This window comes from Pichia kudriavzevii, chromosome 2, assembly GCF_003054445.1.
Source record: "Pichia kudriavzevii chromosome 2, complete sequence".
Classification (NCBI taxonomy): Eukaryota; Fungi; Ascomycota; class Pichiomycetes; order Pichiales; family Pichiaceae; genus Pichia; species Pichia kudriavzevii.
In genome coordinates this window covers 1,679,453-1,695,607 of record NC_042507.1, presented here as the reverse complement: position 1 = coordinate 1,695,607, position 16,155 = coordinate 1,679,453, and the positions used below count along the sequence as shown (strand labels likewise).

The following is a 16,155-nucleotide window of genomic DNA, read 5'->3' as shown; positions in this document are numbered from 1 at the left end:
GTGGCTGCCTGTTCGTTTGCTTGTATGTTTGTTTGTTTTCCGTCCTATACAGCAGCAACTGGTATTAATTATAGTACGCATTTACACACTCTTGGTAACAGAGGTGAGACTAGTGTTTTCTCTTTTTCTTTTTTTTTTTTTTTTCAGAGCAGAGAAAAAAAACCCGAAAACGTTGTAAACTGCCGAGACCGGGTGTTTTCGGGTTCCCGAAATGTAAACACAAGCATTGAGAAACAATTGGAAAATGCAAGGGCGATGTTACCGAAAAAGCTGTTGTGGCGGGTGACGCCGATGAGGAGGAGCGGAGGACGGTGTGGAAGTGTGGCGCATGTCCATATAGAATAAATGGGCTCATATTTGTTTGGTTTTGTTTCATAGTAAACAGAATGAATCAGTATAGTACAATAGCACCAGCCAAAAATATACTGCAGAGGTGCATCGTCGCCAAGACTCTCTTTGATTGTTTATACATACACCACAAACGTTCTGCCTAGAGTAAGTTTCCAAGACAACTCTAGACCCTGTCTTTGCTGTAGACCTCCCCATCCACATATTACTAAACCTGCTCTCACTCTCTCTCTATAGGAAATTTCTTGAATTGTGTACAAGGGAATTTTACAGATTGATTATGGCGACAAATCTACTAATCAATTAAAAATAAAATTAAAGATATTATTTCCCCAAACGTTTTCATTTGGGTTTCTACTATGTTTAGTATACACCTTTTGTGGAGTGAGACAAGAGTAGAGTCTTTATACTCAACATGTTTGCCTAGCATGCAAAGGATGACCGTGTGTTGCAGTATAAAGGTTCTGGTTAATAGCTTAAGGATTGTTCTACAACAAACGAAATTGTCATGTTGTTTGACTGTCTGAAATTTACCAGTTTTCTTCCTTCAATCTTCAGATACTCCTATGTATAGAATCGTAAACACAGCTTCGCGGGACGAGGGTAAACAACCTTGGCTAAATTATTGCTGGTTCCTGATATTACGATTGCCGATCCTCTGATGTACCTCTTGTCAGTCCAGACTTGCCTTCCCCCCTCTGAATGTCATATCTAACAATAGGACATCTCCTGAGACTCTTGCGGAGCGACTTGATGCTTTCTCGGCTATTCTAGACCCGTCGCCTACTTTTCCATGCTGACTTTAACAATAGTTAGTTTGTAGGTTTGGTTAATTTTTTATTTTTATATTCGATTTTATGTTATTTTATTTTATTTTTTCATTCGTAGTCCATCTACATTACTCTTTTTTCAAATTTGGAAATTTATACAAAGCCAAAACGGAGTTGGTCACTTTACTTGCTCTATTCCAACAAACAATGTCTGGATTACTTGATTCTTTTACGAGGATCCGTCCCGTCGATATCCCTCTTCCCTACGACGAGTCTTTGTATCTCTCTCTTTTGGACGAATTCCAGATAATCCATTTGGTTTATCACCGAAATTTAAATCAACATCACGTAGCTAAATGGTGGTCCGATCTAGATATATTGAGAAGACATTTAAGGAAAGTTCTACTGCTGATCCATGATATCGATGAAATACGAACTTTACGTAGATTGACGGGCGTACAATGGAATGACGGGAAAAAAACTTTTGTTAAAGTGTTTGAAGTACCCAAAATGACCGAGAGGTCTACCTTCAAAGGTAAAAAGTCTACAAAGAGAGAACTCAAGCTGAAAAAGCATAACCAGTTGGATGATGTGAAGGCCGTCGAATTAATCAATGGAAAACTGAAATTACTGTTCAAAGAAGTTCGTTATCTGAATAAAAAATGTATACAAAGGTGCTATTGGTCGTTTATGGGTGTCATTGAGCTTGGTCAGTTTGTTAATATTGGGTTTACCGTTGTGGGGGCTCTTGCCAAAGTTTTTTCATTGTTGAAACAGTTTGACGATACTGGTCTGAACAAACCAATCACGGAAATGGAACGCGTGGAAGAAATGGAGGTTAATAATAAAAAGGAGGTTGAAGAAGGTAAGAAAGATATTGAAAGTGGTAGGGGTTTCGATATCGGGGAACCTATTGATATTGAGGGTCCTGCTCCTATTGCACAACCTATCGATAGCGAACGACCTTCTACGATTGAATCCGTAACCGGGCAGAGTTCTAAGAAAAAGAAGAAGTCAAGTGCCATCGAAGATATATTTGGAGGTACCACAAAGAAGAAGAAGAAGAAAAAATCAAAGAATACAATGGACGATATATTCGGGTTTTAAATACAAGCTTCCACATTAATTGAGTTCTTTGTCAGCCCATGTAGGCAACACAAAACTTGCACTATGAATCTTATGGTTGTAGTATTTGAATAATTCAGTTTCCCGTTCTGAAACCCTGTTTGGTTTACTCACATCAATCTCCTTGTTTTTACTACACACCATCAAAGAGATCTGTCCAGATGTATATGACGGAATAGTACAGTAACATGATTTAACAACAGGGAAAACCTTTTCACATACATTCTTCAATTTTTTCAGATTACTCAAATTTAACCAAATGTTTTCAGATGCCATTGAAATGACAATACCATCTTTGGTTAATGCATTGTTTAATAATCTGAAATAATCTATTTGAAAGAAAGCTTCAGCGGGTCCATCAGGATCTGAGGAGTCCGTTATAATGACATCATATTTTTCGTCATCTCTTAGGTTTTCACAATCTTTGAGGTATTTAAATCCATCTTGTAGTACAACTCTAACTTTTTCATTCTCATAAGATTTTGCCATATTTGGTAGGAATTTCTTAGACAATTGAATGACCATGTCATCGATTTCAACTAATGTGGCACTTTCAACACATTCGTGTTTAACAACTTCCCTTAAAACACCCCCGTCACCACCCCCAATAACTAATACTTTCTTTGGATTAGGATGCGCAAACAGTGGAACATGTGAAATCATTTCTTGGTATGCAAATTCATCACGCTCAGTAACTTGGATTATACCGTCAAGCACAAGTACATTACCAAAATTTGTTGACTTGAAAACTAAAATATCTTGAAATTCAGACTTTGAAGCATACAAGATTTCCTCAACTTTCAAGGCAAAAGATTGTCCAGGGAAATATTCATCACTTATCTCTCTGAACCATCCATCAACAATCAATGGATGCGTTAGTTCACTCATTTTTCAAGCCCTGTTGTAGATTAAATAGTTACTTATTTTATGGAGCTAGATGTATGAAACACTTGTACATTCATATCTACATTTTGCTTGGGTTAACTTTTAAAAGAAAAATGAGAAAAAAATGAGAAAATAAAACTGAAATGATATACATTCACACTGAAAAAAAAAATATTTCTAGCATGAAAATGTTCTGTTTTTATTCCTTCTACTCTTCAGTAATTTATTTGATTCTATAGTCTGAATCTTAGCCAAACAAATGAAACATCCATTCCAGCACATATTGCTTGATAAAACAGGTGACTACTTTTTTGCAGCTGCAATCAACTCTGTTTTTTTGTTCAAAATATCTACCGGTAGTGCAGAAGCTAAGCTATTAGCATCATGGACAGATGAAGTTGATCCATACTATACCATCAGAAAACACCATAAAGAACTGCTAGAACAATACGAGAAGCAACAAAGGGAGAAGAAAGAAGCGGAAGACGCTGCAAAAGCGGAAGAGGAGCCTGCTACTGTCGTTAATGAAAATAACAAGAGGGTTATACCAGAAGAACAAATACCGGCCTCTACAAAGCAGGTTATGAATAAGAAACCAAAATTACCTTTACCAGGTCCAGGTGCACCCCCTACATACACATATATCAGAGATATGTGTTTGTCCCGTGACAACCAATATCTAATTGTTACTACAGATAATGATAAAGCTGTTGTTATTTTCAAAATTAATTACAGCGAGACAGAGCCTTCCAAGGTTTTCGAACTAGTCAAGCGTCAGCCAATCTCTAAACGTCCATCTGCAGTGTGTACTTCTATGGATGACTCGAAAGTCATCATCGCAGATAAATTTGGTGATGTTTATTCGATATTCTTAAAAGACACAGAAGTTATTGACGATTCCAAATTGGTTCCAATATTAGGTCATGTATCCATGTTAACATGTGTTCAAAATGCAATTGATGAAAATGGTAAAGAAGTAGTAATGACTGCTGATAGGGATGAACATATTCGTATTTCATATTTCCCCAAATCATATGTCATCAAAAAAATTCTATTTGGTCATAAAGAATTCATTTCTTCGTTCATATTACCTGAATGGTGTAACGGTAAAGTTCTTGTAAGTGCAGGTGGTGATTCATTTATTGCTACTTGGTTATGGCAAAGTGCTGAAGAAGGTAAAGAGCTGAAATGTAAATTTGAAGTTGATGATTTGGTCAAGGACAAATTGAACGATAAGCATTTGGTACCAGAGAAATTTCAAGATGATTCTGGCAATTTGGTCGAATACTGTATTTCTAAGCTTGTCGCTTTGAATAAAACAAAGCAAATAGCTGTGATTTTTGAGAGAATTTCATCGGTATTCATTTTTGATCTTTCAGAAGATGGTGAATTATCATTTAATAAAGAATATAAAGTGAGCTCAGATATCGTCACAATCACAGCAGCGAAAGACCAGCTTATCTGCAGTCTTGATGATATGTCCCAATGCTTAGAAATATTCGATATTAATGAAGATAAGAGTCTAACAGTCTCGAAGAATGCGTCTAAATTAATTGAGTCTATCAATAATGCAAATGATTCTGTCATTGGTGATATTGATGAATTGATCCCATTGTTTAATACAAACTATATGAGAAAGAGACGTCTACACTAGCTATATAGGATCTGTCTATAAGAACACCCTTTCTTCATTATAATGTGATTGGTCTAAAACACCATCAATTTTCAAACAATTCATCCAAACTTTGGAACGGCCTTGTACATGTATTGTCCATTGGGACTTTAGTAATTTCGCAACAATTACCTTATCAGGCTCTAATCCTTTCTTTGAAAGTGAGCTGTTTTCATTACAATCTGCATTTAGGTCCATCAGAGTATTTATCCATCCTTTGTCCATCGTCATACCGTTCAATTTACCAACGCTATCAGCTGTCTGAATTAGAACAATCAACTTCGACATCCCATCCACTTGTTCGTAAACATAATCGTCAGAAACCTTTGAAAGTATTTTTTTCAACTGCATACAGGTTTCTCCGTAAACTAGTAAATTGCAAAACTTCAACGATGTGTTGATCATTAGATTCACCTCCGATGATTCTAATTGGATCACGAGGTCCCTATATATACCTTCATCGACATACGGCCTAGAATACTTGACAACAGTGAAGGAGTTGTTCAAACCAATAATGGAATCCATGGTATCATTTAGCAATCCGCTTACTTTGATATCTGTATGGTTTATTGTAATTTCTTCTGTGTTTGTGAATGGATTCGTTCTTATCTGATGTTTGATAAGTCGCTGTTTAAGTCCAAAGAACCTATAATACTCGCATTCTTCAATCAAGTCACGTCGATGCAAATCACTTTTAATATGTATGCTGTGCCCATGTAAACCATACAATAGTTCCTTAAATAATTGAGGGCTTCTGTTCAAAGTGTTTGGCTGAATAGGCAACGGTTGAATTGAACTGTTGTTTTCCATAAATGGATTTCCCATCAGTGTACTATGGATTAGTGTAAAATAATTTGGACTGTTCCCCGGTGAATTCAAAGTTTCCCTGTAAATTTTAAAAGTTTCACCCCCAACAGACACCATCATGGGTTCCATTACTAAACCTCTTTTTAGCTTTTGTAATCGATAATATGCTGCATCTACTAATAGATGGACATAGTCATATTCATTTCCAATTTGTATCGCATACCCCTGTAAATACATACAAATCTTCTTAAAAACCTTAGGTGATCGGTTAATTGTTATTGATTTTGTGTTTCTATTGGCACAAAAATAGTCAGTGAAAAAAGATGGCCCATCAAAAGATAGCGATTCGCCACTTAATTGGAACGTTTTGTCTCCTATATTAATTGTATATATTTCTCCATGCGGTAATAACTGAGGTATGTTTTGCCTTGAAATTGATTCTGCTGTACGAACAGAGCTCATTGTATGTTCGATAAACAAAACGGGACTAGATAAGGTTTTGCTTGCACATCTGAAAACTACAAAATTTAAATCTTTAGCGAGAGGATGCTATATGATATTATTTTCTTGCTTTCAGAAGGTCAAGATGCATTTGGTTCAAAGAAAAACATCTATACCATTACGTATTAGAAAGGAGTTGTACAGAGTAGTTTGCTTATACTTCATCATACGTGCAACGGTTTATGGAAAAAAAAAATGTTTAAAAAAAATAAAAGAAAAAAAAAGTTATATATTTAATAACAAGAGAGAAGGAAAAATATATAAGTGATACAAGATAGCAGATAACTCGAGAATAATGTACAGTTGATAATATTAGGAGGGAAATAATGGAATGGGAATTGATGTTATCGACCATACTTTCGTACTCGAGCATATGCAATGATTGAAAATTTATCTTTGAAGTGATTTGATTGTATTCGGTTATTCATAGTTGATTTCATTTAGTCGTTTTTTTTTCTATAATGGATCTTTTCTTTTGACTTAAAATTTCATTTCATGTGGTTTATCACCGGATTTTAATGAGAAAGACGAGGCTAAGTATTGTTTAAGTAATGGGGTTTTCTTGATTTCGGAGATTAAAGTCTTATCAACAACCTTTTGATCTTCAATTCTCTCGGATCTGATTTCCTTTTTTGGAGCACCTTCACCGAAAAAATCCTTTTCGGATTTCTTAGAGGAGACCTTCTCTCTTGCAAAGTAGGCAACATCGAATTTGGACAAATCGAGAGCTGAAATGTCAATTTGAGTAGAAGTTGCAATGACGTATCTTGCGTTAACTCTTCTCAATGGAACACCATTCACCTTGAAAGGACCGGAGACTAAAAGGGTATTGTCTTCCAAATGTTTTAAGTAAACAACCCTTTTGCCTCTGAATCTACCGGCTAAAAGGATTAAAACGGTACCTGGAACAAGAGAAGGTCTTAATTTGTGAGGTCTAGCAGTCTTTCTGGTTTGCTTTGGAACCTTTTGGTCTTGAACAGCAGACATGGTTGGTATATTCTAAGAAGATGAAACTGAAGAAGGAAGAAACTATAACAAAGTATCCGAAAACAAAATGCACACCCAAATATAACAATGAAAGAAGTAAAAAGTGCCTAGCCACCACCTAAAGACGATATTCATGCTCCAGGAAGAGATATCGCCATAGACTCACAAGATCCGTGTATGACTATTCTCTCTGCCTCCCTTCTCCCCAATACGGAAACTGACGCGCGCGTCGCCCGCAGTGTCTCTGAAATGAGAGAGCCCCACGCAAAATCGCCTGTTCTGTGTGTGTTTGCGTAGGTAAGGACGCGACAATTTGTGATATATTCCATCCCCCATGTCTGAATAAGGGAGGGGGGAAGGGGGGAATAAGAGAATTAAAAAGCAGTGTCGCCGTGTGCGGTGGCGGGGTGTCGTGTCACGTGCATGTCACGTGCGCTGACCAGGGGTTGGGTGGGCTTACATGGAATTTACATATTCCCATTACAAACTACTAAACGGTGCTTTCTACTATAGCCAGTGACTTATTCCCAGATGCACCATAGACTGCAACGGCGGGGAAAACTTCACAATGTTGAGGCATCTCTGCGTCAATCTGTAGAACGTCTCCGTAGATCTCGTAGAATCTATTGTCTTTAAACGTGGAATACTCCGATAGCTTGTCAACATAACTAACCTTGACTTTGTCCTTAGCGTCCTTGGACTCGTTCTCTTTCTCGTCTTCGGATAAAGAGTCAGAATCGTAGTTGAGTGATTCGCATTCTTCTCGGTATGACAATCCACCCCACTCGACGTCTGACCCTTTGGGGAGTTCGGTCACTTGAACAACTACCAAGTTCTCGGTTCCTGTATACCCTTCATCTTCACACAATGAGATATACTCTCGAAACTGCTCCTGCACCATGGAAACCAGATTACAATCTTTGATAAAACAAATTGTCAGAAGGTTGTTCTTGTAATTGGTAACCTCCTTGATACTGTGGTAATGTTTCAACGATAAAGTTGAACTTAGCCTGTCATCCTTTGGCGTTGGTAAAGTCATATTCATAGGAATCAAAGGAATCTGTCCACTTATCCGAACTATTTGATCGTTTCTACTTGAAATCGCTTGTGAGTAAGGCCCAATATTGCATGGTGCCCAATATGATATACCTTGAACATGTAATCCAACTTTGGCATCCAATTCCTTTAATACCACAACCGATAATTGTGCATGTGTATTGTTTGGAAGCATCGTCTCAACACATATACGTGCCGGTGGTAATGGTTTAGTGAAATACTTCACGTAGATAGAGTTTATTGTGACAAAATTGCTCATGTCCTGGAGTAACAACTTTGCTGACTGAATATTCTCAAAATCAAGCTCAAATTGATTTAATGTCCCACTTAACTGCTTAAAAATGTCAGCAACTTGACCCTCAATAGATTCTTCCACTGATGTTATATTAGAAATATACAATTTGTCATCAGTTTCGTAAACATTGAACTTCCAATATTTTTCATTTATGTTGACTTTTGCAACACTATACTCATCTCTAATTTTGCCACTTTCATATATTTCGTGGAAAGTTTCATTTAAAAGCGGAGGAACAACAACATGCTTCTTCCAGTCGATTGGATCATCGCTTACATCTTTTGGCTCAAAACCAACTTTCATTTTAAGATACCAAACTTCATCATTTGTGTGTTTAACAATGCTTTTCTCGGTGATGACAATTCTACCATATTTGAAAAAGGGAGCATCCAAGACACTCGTTTCAAATTCACCCCCCTCACCACATATATGAACTCCAAACATTTTGTTCAATTGTAACAAAGTTGGATGTATTTCCTGTAAACTCATACCCAAGTTAGAATCATTTAAACCAATGGCAGCTACTTTAATGATTCTTGCATCCATCCCACTGCTGCACATTTCATTCATCAGTTCACCCTGATCACGTTGCCATAGATATGCCAATGATGTCAATCCCAACCTTGAGCATACATCTTCTACCCTTGTTCTTTGATAGCTTGATAAAATTGCACCAACGCTAACACCTTCAACATCAGGATGTTTCTTCACCACTTTGTCTAAAAGCCTGTATAAATCTTCAGTTTCATCATTTTCAGTTTTCTTATACTCCAATTTCTGATTGCTTGCATTACCCAAAATAGGCTCCCTATACATTGGTTTCCCGGTACATTTCTCGTACAAAGTTAGGACATCATGGCCCACGGTTTGATACATATAAGAATCAATTTCATCATTATCTGGTTCGGCTGGATACAGATTAGCTAGGCACACCAGCTCGTGTCCTTGTGCTAAACAGTGTAAGATGTTAAAACATGAGTCTTTACCACCAGACACAAGAGCCACAAACTTCATTGAATTACTACTTCTTAGATTGCCGAAAGGAAGTATTCTCTAGGAACCTAAAACTATTCGAAAAAAAAATTTGTACAATTTTTTTCTCGTTTAAGGCTGTGTAAAAAGAGTTTCCTTTTCAGGATGGAAAAGTATTGATGACCGCATTATATCACCCCCTTCATCTAAAGTTTGCATATTGCATAAATGTTTAAAAAAAAACTGAAATAAGACTCAAAAATAAGAGGATAGTCAATAAAAAAAACAGATGGAATCCATTAATGGATGTAGCACGGTAAAATCTGAGGCAAGAGTAGATAACGACCAGGATTCAGAATCCACTATCCATATCACAAAGGCACAAGAATTAAAGCACAGTTTAATTGATAGAAAGGAACTTCTCAGGCTGATCAAAAAAGAAAGAAGTGAAGCAGACCACGTTTTTCATGAACTGAAGAGGGGCAACGTTGTTGCTGCAGATTTTACGGAAGACCAAATTAGGGCATTCGATTCGATCCCTCAAGTCATGAACAACTTGAAAAATATCATTGAGAGACGTTAAGTCATTGAGTAGGCATAACACCCGGTATCACTAATTCCAATCTTCTGTTGCATGAACACAAAAAAAGGGAATCCGATACGATTAGTGGTAATGTGGAAATGATTGGGCAAAAATAGTCGCTTGGCAAGGAGGATAAAATATTAGATTTTGAAAGCTTTCGAATATACTATCACCATGAACTGGTATATATCCAATGAGTATATTGCAGACTGCCACTAAATTATTATTTTTTTTTGTTTATACTTGCAGATCAGGTATCCAAAAACAATAGAACAAACTGTGGCACGCACCAGATGGAGTTGTTAGTTTTAGCCTCAGAGAGGAAGCAATTTTTATCTACACCACTTTCTGTTCATATTTTTGGGGGTATTTTTTGAAACTTGCCTCTGAAGAAGCTAACCGCTTGTCTATGAGAAGGATGAGTACGCTTTTTTGTTCTTTCAATGCCATTTCCAGCTCAAGCAATAAGTATTGACCGATATATTTTTTTGGTTGACAAAGGTCTTAATATTTGTACATATATACTGATAATTTAGCTAGTACTTTATTTGGTAATTCCGAATCTCATTCCGCTGGTGTCTCACTGAGAATGTCAAACAGTTAGCAAAATCTTCTCAGGTTGATGTCTAAGAAGTGTACGGCACGAATACTTCGCTTTCTGCGGAGAAACATTTTAATTTGGTTGTTGGGATTCAACAATTAATTTGAGAGATTAAGCAACATCTGTTGCTTGTTTCTTTGCAGTTGTGCAACTTCGGAAAGAAATTTCTTTAACATTGCTCTAAAAATCCAGAATCATGGTTCATATGCAGTGCCCGCGTACTGGTTGGGTGTATCATTACGGCTTTGCGTGGCTCAACCGTTATCAAAAGAAGGTCTGGTCGATACATACCAGAGGGACTTTTTAAGGCTAAAATCGACAGAGCTCTATTTCAAGCAGCTGTTGACGTCTTTTTAGTCAAGGTAGCTTCTGATGTGAGTAAGTTGCGGATGGCACGACATCAACTTCTTTGCCAGCGTAAATATCTGATATCGACACTTTTAACCAAGAAAAAAAATAGGGAGGTAGAGATGCTACTGATCAAAATAAGTATCAGTACTGCAATCGGCACTTGGTATATTTCAGATCATGAAGTTTTTGTTGCAGTTGATCATAGCTGGTTTTTTATATACTTCATAGCCATCACATTCTGATGTATATAGTAGTAGGCAAACCCGTAATTTTTTGAGGTGATTCATGTGTCATTCTACATATTGAAAGTGCAAGCGAGGTTCTCGGCTAGAGTTTACTTTTTGGCTTATGTGGGGATCGCTTGTGATTTCCATCTGTTGCTGATAACGATGACCGTTTCTGGATTCCCGGGAGTATAAGAAGAAAAGAATTACCCATCTAGAGGTGAACTGTTTAATGTAGTTGTAGTTCATTAGTATAAAGATTAACACCTAAACAACTTACCCTCTGCATGTACAGAATACTTCCTTCAAGAGTCGGATCTAAGAAATTAGTGGGACTCGTTCAGAGAAACGCAAAGATCAGACTAATTTCAAGCACAAATGGTCAAAAAAACACCACAGTATACCCAATCCCACATATAAAGTCAGAGAATGTTAAGCCTGATATGGATTCTGAATCTAGTTACCTTGATACATTGACAAAGAAAGAACTTTTTGGCTACTTTGTTATTGGGTTGGCCACACTTAACAAGCCCATTTTATCATTAGTTATCAAACTTTTCCCGTATACTCCATTATGGATGATCAAGGCATTGGTTTATCAAAACTATTGTGGAGGAGATGATGTTAAACAGGTTGTCAAAACCGGTGAAAGGTTAGCAGAAAGAGGTATCAAAAATATGATGGTTTCTTACACAGTTGAAGCATGTGATGGTAAACAAATGTCTGTTAGTATTCCACAAATCATTGAAGAGACTAAGTCCAGTGTTACCAATATATTGACTCCTCATATCAGATCTATGTTGAAAGATGCCACTTCCAAGGTGGAAAATCCAGTGGAACTATCAAATGCAATTAATGAAATTCCACCAGGTTATGTTGCCTTAAAACCAACAGGCCTAATCGAAAATGCCGCCGAAGTTTTGCTAAACTATGAAAACCCCGAGTATTATGACAGATACAATGAATTGGTTTCTAATTGTGAAAGTGTCTGTGAAATAGCTGCCAAGAAGAACTCTGAATTAAAGGCGGAATACCCACAAAGGGAAGCCCCATTTGTTTCTGTTGTGGTTGATGCGGAACGTAATGATTTACAGCAAGGTGTCTACAAGTTACAACGTGATTTAATGGCTAAATTTAACAGATCCGCAATAAAAGGCGCTAAGCCACAAGTTGGAGATGCATGCGTGGTTGGTACCGTTCAAATGTATTTGAAAGAATCTTTTGGGATATTAGAGCTTGAGGACAAACTAGCAAGGGAAGGAAATTATATATTGGGTTGGAAATTAGTTCGTGGAGCGTACATTCACTCTGAGCCTGATCGTGGCGTAATCCATAATACTAAGGAAGACACAGATAAGAACTATGATGCTGGTATCTTGAAGTCAATCCACAATATGAACAGTGGCAACCCAACTGTAGGACATTTGGTTGTTGCTTCTCACAACGGTAATACACAATTAAAAGCTACTCAACTGTTGGAAGGATTAGGCATGAATTCAACTGCAGACCATGTGCGTTATAATGTTGTACTAGGTCAACTATTAGGTATGGCTGACAACATAACCTACGATTTAATCACAAACCATAATGTGAAAAATATCATCAAGTATGTTCCTTGGGGACCACCATTAGAGACCAAAGATTATCTTTTGAGAAGACTTGAAGAAAATGGCGACGCTGTTCGTGCGGACTCTGGTTGGCCTCTAGTCAAGGGTATTATGTCTACCTTCTTCAAGAGGCTCTGTTGAGTTTTCCCGTTTAGTTGTTGTAGGCACCAGTCTGTTTCGTTTCCTCTCAATCCTCCGAAAAATGCTTCAATTCTCTTTAATAGACCTTATAACCATTAATTTTGTAATACTATAATCACTTTTTGTTTATGCCCATTAATTTTTAACGTATTTATCAAGGAATTCTTTGTGGTAATCGCTTTTGAGTGTATCGTTAGTGTACCTATCAACTTGAGAAACTTTAGTTGATTTAGCCATTGGTTTAGCTACCCTCCAAGATTTTCTCTGAGGTTGTTCAGCTTCTTCGCTTTTGAGCCTTAATAAGGGATTAGACACTAAGGCTTTGCTTTCAACGTCTTCCTGCTTCTTCCGGAGTAGGGCTTGCTCTCTTTCTTTTTTAATAAGAGACATTTCACGAAGTAATTCTTCTTCATCATCACTTTCGTCTTCACTTTCTTCCACACTTTCTTCTGCAATTTCTTCCTCATTACCTTCTTGTTTGTCTAGTCCGCTATGGAGTACTATTGTATCACTTTTTCGACTATTGTCATCCATGCTGTCTGGGCTAACAATACGCCTTCCATTATGTTCACTCAAACTATCTGGTATCTTTATAATTAACTCTTTTGTTTTGGAATCATTTTCGTGTTCGAGTTTGTGATCAGTGTCAGACTCTTCGAATTCAGAGTATCTTTTCTGTTTCTTATTACGAAATTTTAGCTTGGAGTGAGAAGGAAGTGCTCTTTTGTGAGTAATGGAGGAAGAAATTTTCTTCTCCTTCCCCATGGCATGATCAAATGTAGGTCTGTGTGCACCTGTCATCAATTATACTCCTATCGGTCACCTGATGCCCCTGGTGTGCAGAAAAACTCATGTTACAAGATTCAAACTTGTAAATCTAATTAAGGAAGAGAACAAAAAAAAATCCTGTATTAGTGAGGCGCTCACTGGTCTTTTTTTTTGTTACACCAAAGTACCAACACCCTCGTTAAGTAGAGAAATAGTAAATATTGGGTGTTGTAAGTAGCACAGGAGATTTAGACAACCGTACAGACAAACACCGGTATAAATTGGAGCATGGTTTTGGAGGCATCAGCAGAGAAAAGTAGAGAAGGAGAAAAGAGAGATATTGAAAAAAACATACCTGAAACCTCTACAGATAACTCGTGGGAAATTCCTCAAACAAGCATGGAAGATTCACAATTGAGTAAAATAATCGATATACGAGTAACACCAAGTATTAAGGACTTTGCGTATGACATTTCAGATCCTAGGCATTTTGGGATATACGATAATGATGATAGTGATGATGGTGATGATAATGATGATGATAGGAGCAACGATGAATACGATGATGTAGACGATGATTACATTTTGCAACAAGGACATAGTGAAGGAATATACTCCAAAGAAAATCTTGAGAACTATTCAGATTTAAAGAGTGAAGGGAATGCCTTATTTCTTGATGGTTCTAGGCAGTATGGGTTGGAACGAGATCAGCAAAGAAACGATCATACTACCAATGAAATATTACATGCTATAGCATTGTATCCGTTTGTCCCTGAAAATTCAAACGAATTACCCCTTGTCCCTGACCAGGTGCTAATAATTAACTACGAATGTGGTGACGGATGGCTAGTTGCTCATGACCCCCAAACGGGTCAAACAGGTCTTGTGCCTAGTGAATATATACAAATGGTTGGCGAGGCTCCAGCTGGATCTTTTGATGACCAAGACAACTATGAGCCAATCGAGGATCCATCTGAAGAGCAACTGGATGAATTATCTCCAACATACCAAAGCTTTGTAGACGATATTAAAGATGCACGCAGGTTCATGCCTGAAATACTAAACGGAGATGTCGATGATGTGCCGACGGAAAGCTTGGGTAAACTCTCGATTTAGATTTATAAAAAGAGTACATATATACGAAAAGTATTATCCGCATTAAACCACATAGTTTAATCTTAGGCTAAGTTAGTTTACAAAAGAAAACAATGCATTAATTCTAGTGTATAAGGAGATGTGGAGAATTATTCTTCCTGAATTTCATCTTCCCAATTCGATTCGTTGACACCGGTTACATCCTTTTCCTTGTTCAGGAAACCACCCACTTTTTCAAGTAGTTCCTTTATTGTTTTTTGCAATTCCATGTCGATCTGTGCAGCTAGCTCTTCGTCGTAGAGTGATTTTACCGCCGCACTGAGAGCCAACCGAGAGGCATAGATGGGCGTGTGGCTTGGATCGTTTTCATCAACCTTGCCGTTCAATGTATATTCTTCAAATTCACGTCCAATTTTCATGGAGTCTTCACCGGTAACGTTATTCTGTATTCTAATGGCGTCCAAATAATTTGCAAAACCCTCAACGTACATTGCCTCAACACCATCTTCATTGATATCTCTTGCAGATGCAGAAATATCAGCTGCAGTTTCAAACATACCGCATTCAACGGCATATTTGGCTAGCGTGACTAAAGGTTGGTACAGCTCGATATACATCATTTCAATTTCGTCTGGATCTATGTTTTCATTTGAGTTTGCAATGTCTTCCAATGTCTGTTTCTTCTTTTGGAATAAGTCCCATGATACTTCAATTTCCTTAATTGCATCTTGGATCCTCTCTTGTGAAATACGAATACTGGCAATAACAGAATGTGTCTCTGGATTGTCATTACACATGTCCAATAAACTTTGAGCCCATTTTTCACACTCTGACTCAGCTTGTGGTTCCATACACAAGTCTGTCATCCAGATTTCAATAATTGCAGCAATACCTTGAGTAAGTTTACTAACAATATATTCACTTATTTTCTCTTCACTTCCATATGCTTGTAATAGTATTTGGACCCCTTGGTCTAAATCTTCATTTGCTTGTAACTCACCTGTACTCAAGGATTGTAAAATTTGAGCTTGCTGGATTAATCTTGCAACACCGACTTCGAGTAACTGTACTCCATTTTCACCACCGACAATTTGACCCAAGTGAAAAAACTTTTCTGTTCCCTGTTCTGCAATTGGATCTAGTTCACATGCTTTCGATAAAACTCCGTATGCATCTTCAACATTGGATGTTTCAAGGTAAGCTTCACCTAATGTTTGTAAGTACAATGGTGATTCAGAGTAGGTAGATTTATAAGCGAGTAAATCTTGAAGGGCTTGTTCGGGATTAGTTGGAAGAAGAATAGAAGCCCTGTGAATCAATCCCAGTAGTGGATTCTCAGACATGTTTCGGTGTTGTTATGTGCCACA

General features: G+C 37.4%; 10 protein-coding genes across 10 annotated transcripts; 4 read left to right on the top strand and 6 right to left on the bottom strand.

Annotated features, from left to right (window-relative positions):
- Positions 1-1,205: 1,205 nt before the first annotated feature.
- On the top strand, positions 1,206-2,225 carry C5L36_0B07930 (uncharacterized protein; the record flags this gene model as incomplete). Its single annotated transcript, XM_029465163.1, has 1 exon — positions 1,206-2,225. The coding sequence occupies one exon, from the start codon at positions 1,206-1,208 to the stop codon at positions 2,223-2,225; it is 1,020 nt and encodes a 339-aa protein (XP_029321022.1).
- A 15-nt stretch (positions 2,226-2,240) lies between these two features.
- C5L36_0B07920 (uncharacterized protein) lies at positions 2,241-3,131 on the bottom strand (the record flags this gene model as incomplete). The annotated part of the gene is made up of 1 exon (XM_029465162.1): positions 2,241-3,131. One exon carries the CDS (start codon positions 3,129-3,131, stop codon positions 2,241-2,243), a length of 891 nt encoding a protein of 296 aa, XP_029321021.1.
- Positions 3,132-3,387: 256 nt separating this feature from the next.
- Positions 3,388-4,782, top strand: C5L36_0B07910 (uncharacterized protein; the record flags this gene model as incomplete). Its single annotated transcript, XM_029465161.1, has 1 exon — positions 3,388-4,782. The coding sequence occupies one exon, from the start codon at positions 3,388-3,390 to the stop codon at positions 4,780-4,782; it is 1,395 nt and encodes a 464-aa protein (XP_029321020.1).
- Positions 4,783-4,797: 15 nt separating this feature from the next.
- On the bottom strand, positions 4,798-6,069 carry C5L36_0B07900 (uncharacterized protein; the record flags this gene model as incomplete). The annotated part of the gene is made up of 1 exon (XM_029465160.1): positions 4,798-6,069. The coding sequence occupies one exon, from the start codon at positions 6,067-6,069 to the stop codon at positions 4,798-4,800; it is 1,272 nt and encodes a 423-aa protein (XP_029321019.1).
- A 519-nt stretch (positions 6,070-6,588) lies between these two features.
- C5L36_0B07890 (uncharacterized protein) lies at positions 6,589-7,095 on the bottom strand (the record flags this gene model as incomplete). The annotated part of the gene is made up of 1 exon (XM_029465159.1): positions 6,589-7,095. The coding sequence occupies one exon, from the start codon at positions 7,093-7,095 to the stop codon at positions 6,589-6,591; it is 507 nt and encodes a 168-aa protein (XP_029321018.1).
- A 490-nt stretch (positions 7,096-7,585) lies between these two features.
- C5L36_0B07880 (uncharacterized protein) lies at positions 7,586-9,460 on the bottom strand (the record flags this gene model as incomplete). Its single annotated transcript, XM_029465158.1, has 1 exon — positions 7,586-9,460. The coding sequence occupies one exon, from the start codon at positions 9,458-9,460 to the stop codon at positions 7,586-7,588; it is 1,875 nt and encodes a 624-aa protein (XP_029321017.1).
- A 2,004-nt stretch (positions 9,461-11,464) lies between these two features.
- On the top strand, positions 11,465-12,925 carry C5L36_0B07870 (uncharacterized protein; the record flags this gene model as incomplete). Its single annotated transcript, XM_029465157.1, has 1 exon — positions 11,465-12,925. The coding sequence occupies one exon, from the start codon at positions 11,465-11,467 to the stop codon at positions 12,923-12,925; it is 1,461 nt and encodes a 486-aa protein (XP_029321016.1).
- Positions 12,926-13,060: 135 nt separating this feature from the next.
- C5L36_0B07860 (uncharacterized protein) lies at positions 13,061-13,726 on the bottom strand (the record flags this gene model as incomplete). Its single annotated transcript, XM_029465156.1, has 1 exon — positions 13,061-13,726. One exon carries the CDS (start codon positions 13,724-13,726, stop codon positions 13,061-13,063), a length of 666 nt encoding a protein of 221 aa, XP_029321015.1.
- A 255-nt stretch (positions 13,727-13,981) lies between these two features.
- On the top strand, positions 13,982-14,809 carry C5L36_0B07850 (uncharacterized protein; the record flags this gene model as incomplete). Its single annotated transcript, XM_029465155.1, has 1 exon — positions 13,982-14,809. The coding sequence occupies one exon, from the start codon at positions 13,982-13,984 to the stop codon at positions 14,807-14,809; it is 828 nt and encodes a 275-aa protein (XP_029321014.1).
- Positions 14,810-14,937: 128 nt separating this feature from the next.
- C5L36_0B07840 (uncharacterized protein) lies at positions 14,938-16,131 on the bottom strand (the record flags this gene model as incomplete). Its single annotated transcript, XM_029465154.1, has 1 exon — positions 14,938-16,131. One exon carries the CDS (start codon positions 16,129-16,131, stop codon positions 14,938-14,940), a length of 1,194 nt encoding a protein of 397 aa, XP_029321013.1.
- Positions 16,132-16,155: the final 24 nt, after the last annotated feature.